Source organism: Sinocyclocheilus rhinocerous, unplaced genomic scaffold (genome assembly GCF_001515625.1).
Source record: "Sinocyclocheilus rhinocerous isolate Xijiao unplaced genomic scaffold, SAMN03320098_v1.1 scaffold749, whole genome shotgun sequence".
NCBI lineage: Eukaryota > Metazoa > Chordata > Actinopteri > Cypriniformes > Cyprinidae > Sinocyclocheilus > Sinocyclocheilus rhinocerous.
In genome coordinates, this window is record NW_015653466.1 from 1556832 (window position 1) to 1563373 (window position 6542).

Sequence of the window (6542 nt, forward strand, 5' to 3'; positions counted from 1 at the left end):
ATCACTGGGGCAATCTGCGGGGAGAGGGGTGCCTGGTGCAACTGTGGTGGGTACGGCAGTTGTAAGGACGTCAGAGACACTGTTTATTCGTGTAAAGATGAAGGGATGCTCCTGGAGAAGATATGAAGAGAGATCATTAATTGAAAGACCATGCTTGGTTATGTTATTCTGACAGTGGTTTCCATTGGATATTTACTCACCTTTGTGGGACACTGGATCTTACTGCGGTCATATGTGAAATTATTGTAGTTTTGTTTACTGCCCACAGGCTCCAGCTAAAACCAAAACACAGGACATTTGCAGTTAAATACAATAAAGCTGCTGTGAGATTGTGTGTATGTATGTGTATTTACCATGTTGTTCCAGAGCGCAATTGCCATCTCTGCATGTCCACGCTCAGCGAAATGAAAACAATCCACAGAGAAGAAAGTCAGGTCTGGTGTGCCATCCTAAAGCAGAAAGATTCATCTCTTAACATTAGCCCTGATACTGAAACTCTAGGTTTAAGCTGTTGTAGTGGGAGTTCAAATGCAATCTCTAAAAGCATTACATTAGCCTAACATATTTATATACATATTTAAACATTTTATATCTGAATGTATTGTTTATATGTGATCTCATGAGGCTCTATAGAGAGAGAGGTATTTTAAGGGTGCTGACTTCGACCATTAGAACAACAGAGTTCTCGAAGAAAGGCTGTAGCATCACTGCAAAGTCCTGTCTTCCGTCATACCGTCCCCCATACACCAGCCTTTCAGTCTCCATCTGACACAGAAAACAACACTTCTATTATTGAAGGTCAAGATAATCTAAAGCCCACTCAGCTAGACAGTTATCAATGAACTGACAACTTGATTGGCTACAGACCTGCAGATCTCTGTTGACCTTCTTCATTTCATTTATTTCAGGAGAGTTCTCACGAGGTTCCAGAAAACATGGACAAATGTTCCTGTCACACACACAGTCATGAAAATGCTGTTGGTGTAAATGAGAACATGAAAACTGAACACTGATTTTTAGATTAAATTGTTTATTTATTGATTGACTTACTCTTGCAGGAGGCTGCAGCCCAATGTGTCCCTCTTTATCATTCGCAGATTCTCGATCTCTAAGATTCCCACAAAATTTACCAGCACTCTGGGAACCTACACACACACACACACACACACACACGTTGGGTTTTCATGTGTTTTATAGGGACATTCCATATGTGCAAAGGTTTTTATACTGTCCAAACTGTATTTTCTATCCCCTTACCCTAACCCTGCCCCTCAAAGAAAACTTACTGCTATTTTAGATTTTCAAAATCTCATTCTGTACGATTTATAATCTTGTTATATAATTTCACATTTAAATATAAGTGAAAATGTGTAATTGTCATGAAAATAATGTCACTGTGCAAAAACCCTTAATTTTTTATGCAAAATTATTTTCTAACTAATAAGAATTTAATTTCTTGTTTCTTTTGATTTTGTGGGTGAAAGAAGATTCATGAATGTGATATGGATCAGTAAATGCATCTCTCTCACCTCATTGTACAGCATGTCCAGACTGTCTCTGATGTGACTGATGTACTTAGAAGGAGACAGAGAAGCCTGGGTAGAGAAAAACACAACACACATTTTTTTCCCAGCAAAATGTAATTGTTATTTGCTGGTCTTAGATATGAAAAACAACATTTACATGACACAGTGGCACATCTCTGTTTGTTAGTATCAGAATGGATTTTAGCTACTTAAAGGTCACTGCTGACGCTGAGGTTCTCTGATGCAAGAAGAAACCATTTTTGATGGGGAGCTGAGAGCCTTTATTAAGAATCATCCACTCACCCGGTCGTGACAGTACTGGCAAAGGTCATTTCCCCCAATGAATAGTGTCACCAGTTTCCAATCCTTCTCAAAGTCCACTTCCTGAAAAATGAGAGTAGGTTTAAAAAAAAAAAAAGGTAAAAATTGAATAAATCAGATTCTTTATTGCCCTACAATAATTGGTGGGGTATGCTTTGCGCAGCAAAGAGTTGGCACATGCCTATTTTAAAATCTATTTATAAATGACATGCAGAAGACAGCAAACATTGTCATTTGTATGTATTTTTTATATATTCATCACAAAATGATTTAGAGCAACACTGTAAAAACATAGTTTTTTCGAAGTTGTGATTAAAATGAAGATTATTGGGAGTACATATTTCAAGAAAATGCTATTTCAGTTTTTCTACTGTAAAATTTCACATTTAATTCAATGTGTTACTTGTCATTTCTTTGTAAATGTTTGTAAAATTTACTAGCAAATTCTGAGTGAAAATGATTTCTGCAACAATTTTTTTTCTGTGAATTTAATAGATGAAATAAGCATACTAACCGTGCTATTCTTTAAAGCTGTGATAAGATCCCTGACTTGTGCTGGTATATTACTGAATAGAAAGAAAGAAACCATTAGCTGAGAGGATACTGTAAATTGTGTTTGTATGATATGTCTATGTGTGTTGCTTACCTTGCTTTGGCACCGCTCACTGCCATATTGAGGCCATTTGGCCGTTTACTTTTCCCCTTTGAGAAGCCGAAAACATTTGGATTGAACTTCTTAAGAATGTCTGATAACAAATAATGACACAAGGCACTCATGATTATCATGTTATTAAACAAGAATCAAATCTGATAATAAGGATCAGAGCCATTAGAGTCTCATTCCTAATCAGTGCTAATAACAACCAATAAAATGACATAAAGTGATACATAAGGTTATATTCACTTGGCAATGTGGTGACAGTCTCCAAAGTATCATCCCCACCAATGCTGTCAATTAAATTAAACACAGACACTTAGAAAACATGCAAAACAAAATAATTCCATAGGCATACAGTGACACAAACTCACCTCCATGCAACCCCTCGCTCCTCATCCACCAACTGCAGAAGGTTTTCAGCTTTTGCACCAAAGCCGGCCTGACAAATTCAGAGACAGAGAATGGTAATTACAGCATGACAAAACATCTCAACATACACAAATATGCACACACACTTACAGTAAGTGAATCTCCCAGAGATGCTACCACTTTAATGTCACCTGGACGCAGCCTGTGAACTGAGAAAGAAATGTGATTATGTGACTACCTTGACACCCAAATACAACAATAAAGCAACTGTGCAGTGCTACTTGAACCTAAAAGGATAATAAACCATGGCAGGATATCTGAAAGCCTGTCTTGCCTGCTCGTCTCTATCCATCAATCTATGTACATATTTACTATTTCTCCTTTTTCTTGTATTTTTTTATCTGTTATTAATCTTTCTTTTTATCCTCCTTAATATGTGTTAAAACATTCAGTCATTTACACAAAATAAAATAAATAGACATTAAAATAACATAATAAATACGATAAATAAATAATATACTTGAAAAACATTTGCAAATCTCATTACATGCAATATATTAATAAAATATTATAGTTTAGTTTAGTTTATTGATTTATAGAGCACATTTGAAAACAACAGTTGTTGAAACCAAAGTGCTGTACAGGAAATATATAACAGGATTAAAACAAAATAAAAACTAGTCAGTATACAAAACACAACCAAATGGACAAATGAAAATTTACACTCTCAGGAAGAATTAAAACACACAGAATAAAAATCTTCAAAGATGATCTGAACATACAAATAAAAGGAGTAGATCTAATATAGAGAGGAACACTAGGGGCAGCCACTGAGAAAGTCTTTTAACCTTTAACTTTAAAACGAGAACAAGGAACTGAGAGTAGGAATTGACTAGATGATCGAAGGGGTCTTGAAGCAGTATACGGAGTGAGAAGATCATAAATGTACTGAGGTGCAAGTCCATGCAAAGCTTTAAAAACAAAGAGCAAAATTTTAAAAACAGCACAGAACTTAACTGGTAACCAGTGAAGAGAGGCAAGCACCGGTGTAATGTGCTCACGTTTTTAGTGCTGGTCAGTAATCTGGCTGCCACATTTTGAACCATCTGTAAGTGATCTAAAGCTGATTTAGGCAAACCCAAGTAGAGCGAATTACAGTAGTCCATTCCTGATGTTATGAAAACATGAATAACGGTTTTGAGTTCCTCCTTAGAAATCATCATCTTGAGTCTAGAAATAGATCTTACCGGAAAGAAACTACTTTTCACGACAGTGCTAATCTGTTCATCAAAACACAGGTGGGACCAAATGTAACACCAAGGTATTTGACACAGTCATGAACATTTTAGAAGAGAGGGGACCAAGGTGATTGACAATTTCAGAGGTTAGAACCGATGGGCCAAAGATGATTATTTCAGTTTTGTCATTGTTTAGCTGTAAAAAAAAAAAAAAATCATATCTATCCAGCATTTTATGTCACGCAGACAATCAAAAAAACTGGACACAGAACAGCTGTTATCTTTAACAGGAAGATAAAGCTTAGTGTCGTCAGTGTAGAAATGATAAGATAAGTTGTGTCTCTGAATAATATGACCTATGGCAGAAGCATATAATGTAAAAAGAAGAGGACCCAAAATGGAACCCTGCGGAACACCATAAGAGATTTGTGCACAAGATGAGAAGCATTCACCTACATTAACAGAAAAAGTTCTCTCCTTGAGGTAAGAGGCAAACCACTTCAGCACAGACCCCTGAAAACCAGCTACATGATTGAGTCTTTGTAAGTCATTGTTTAGCTGTAAAAAAAAAAAAAATCATATCTATCCAGCATTTTATGTCACGCAGACAATCAAACAGGAAGATAAAGCTTAGTGTCGTCAGTGTAGAAATGATAAGATAAGTTGTGTCTCTGAATAATATGACCTATGGCAGAAGCATATAATGTAAAAAGAAGAGGACCCAAAATGGAACCCTGCGGAACACCATAAGAGATTTGTGCACAAGATGAGAAGCATTCACCTACATTAACAGAAAAAGTTCTCTCCTTGAGGTAAGAGGCAAACCACTTCAGCACAGACCCCTGAAACCCAGCTACATGATTGAGTCTTTGTAAAAGAATTTCAGACAGACAGCGATCAGCGTTCACTCATTAACTCAAAAAGTCAAAGAAAAACCATAACGCAAATTCCATTAAACATGTAGAATGTAATCCTCTGATAAAGGGCAATAAAATTCACAATGTCCAAAAGGTACAATCCAAAACGGCAAAACAAACCAAAACAAAAATAGAGAGCAGCGGCAGATAGACGGAAGCATATGTGGGGTTATGTTAATACATAACAGTTCTGTATCTAAACTTTATCTCAACTGTGACTACCTGGACACCTAAACACAACAACAAAGCAACAATGCAGAGCTACTTGTACATAAAAAGATAACAAACAATGGCAGGATATCTGGAAGCCTGTCTTACGTCTTTGTCTCTATCCATAAACCTATGTACATATTCAGTATTTCTCATTTTTCTAGTAATTTTTATCTATCACCAATTTTATCCTCCTTAATATTTTTTAAGTATTGCAGCATTTTATTTCTTAAAATTCAAGCAACATTTTTACATTTTGCTATTTCATTAACAGAATATACATGTATACTGTATGTGTCTGTTGTATACATATATTATATATATCTGTTAATAATAAAGTAAAAAAATTAACATTTAGTAAAGTAAAAATATTTAAATTTTAATAACTTTAATGCTGTAATACTTTAAAGCGATAAAAAAAAGATTTGTTATATAAAAATACAAGACAAGGAGAAATAGTTAGTTAGAGAGTTGGATAGTTATCTGGTGGGAAAAAATTAGCAAATGAATTTCTCTCCTCTCTCTTTCTTACCAGATGTTGGCACAGTGTCAGAGGATGCTGTGTCCACACATGTGAAATCACTTCCCCAATTCTGAAGTGAAAGGGAGAAATCATTTCATAATGAATTTTGATCACTTTAAGGTTGTATTGTATTTCATTAATATTGTATGTAATATATTTATGTGACTTACAGTTGTGGGCGGAGGAGTAGGAGGAGGGGTGTTGTATGTGTAATTGCTGTTGTGATAGGTCCTCAAATAGGGTAACAACTAAAGAAGAATATGAAAAAGTATTACAATGTGACAGTATTATAGAGTTTACAGAAGGATTACAGAGTTTAAACTCACCTTTTCTGGGCATTTAAGAGGGACACCTGCAGTAAAATCCTCACTATCTGTCTTATTACCTAAAGGCTCCATCTACAGTATGTGGGAGAGAGAGAGAACGAATGAATAAAACTGGAAATCCATTTTGAGAGTTAAGATGCTGTGAAATTTTTCCCTGCTGAATTGTATTTTAAATTAACACAATTCAATTACACCTATACAAAGAGGTTATTGTTGAATAGTAAATTCAACAGTAAATAAAATAATATTAAAAATGAAAATAATAAATGCATACAAGCATACAACATGCTTGTAAAACTAATTACATACAATATATTGTAGCGTCTGGACCACTCAAACACACAATATATATTTTGTTTTTATATTTAACAAATACTCTGTAACCCCCCTCAGTTAACAAGCCATATGAGGACCCATGAACCCTTCCCCCCCGCAATGCGTAACAACCCAGGAA

The 6542-nt window shown here is 35.3% G+C and overlaps 1 protein-coding gene across 1 annotated transcript in view; it reads right to left on the bottom strand.

The window, feature by feature from the left end:
• The window catches only part of LOC107715939 (phospholipase B1, membrane-associated-like), a 20280-nt gene that overhangs the window by 504 nt on the left and 13234 nt on the right, over nt 1–6542 (bottom strand). Inside the window, exons 30-42 of the mRNA XM_016522201.1 lie at nt 3025–3083; nt 2877–2944; nt 2752–2795; nt 2494–2593; nt 2362–2413; nt 1830–1910; nt 1530–1595; nt 1051–1145; nt 868–949; nt 661–765; nt 354–449; nt 201–275; nt 6–111 (exon numbers count right to left, since the gene is read on the bottom strand). Coding sequence (XP_016377687.1) covers nt 6–111; nt 201–275; nt 354–449; nt 661–765; nt 868–949; nt 1051–1145; nt 1530–1595; nt 1830–1910; nt 2362–2413; nt 2494–2593; nt 2752–2795; nt 2877–2944; nt 3025–3083 — 1029 coding nt within the window. The remainder of the gene's footprint in view (nt 1–5; nt 112–200; nt 276–353; nt 450–660; nt 766–867; nt 950–1050; nt 1146–1529; nt 1596–1829; nt 1911–2361; nt 2414–2493; nt 2594–2751; nt 2796–2876; nt 2945–3024; nt 3084–6542) is intronic.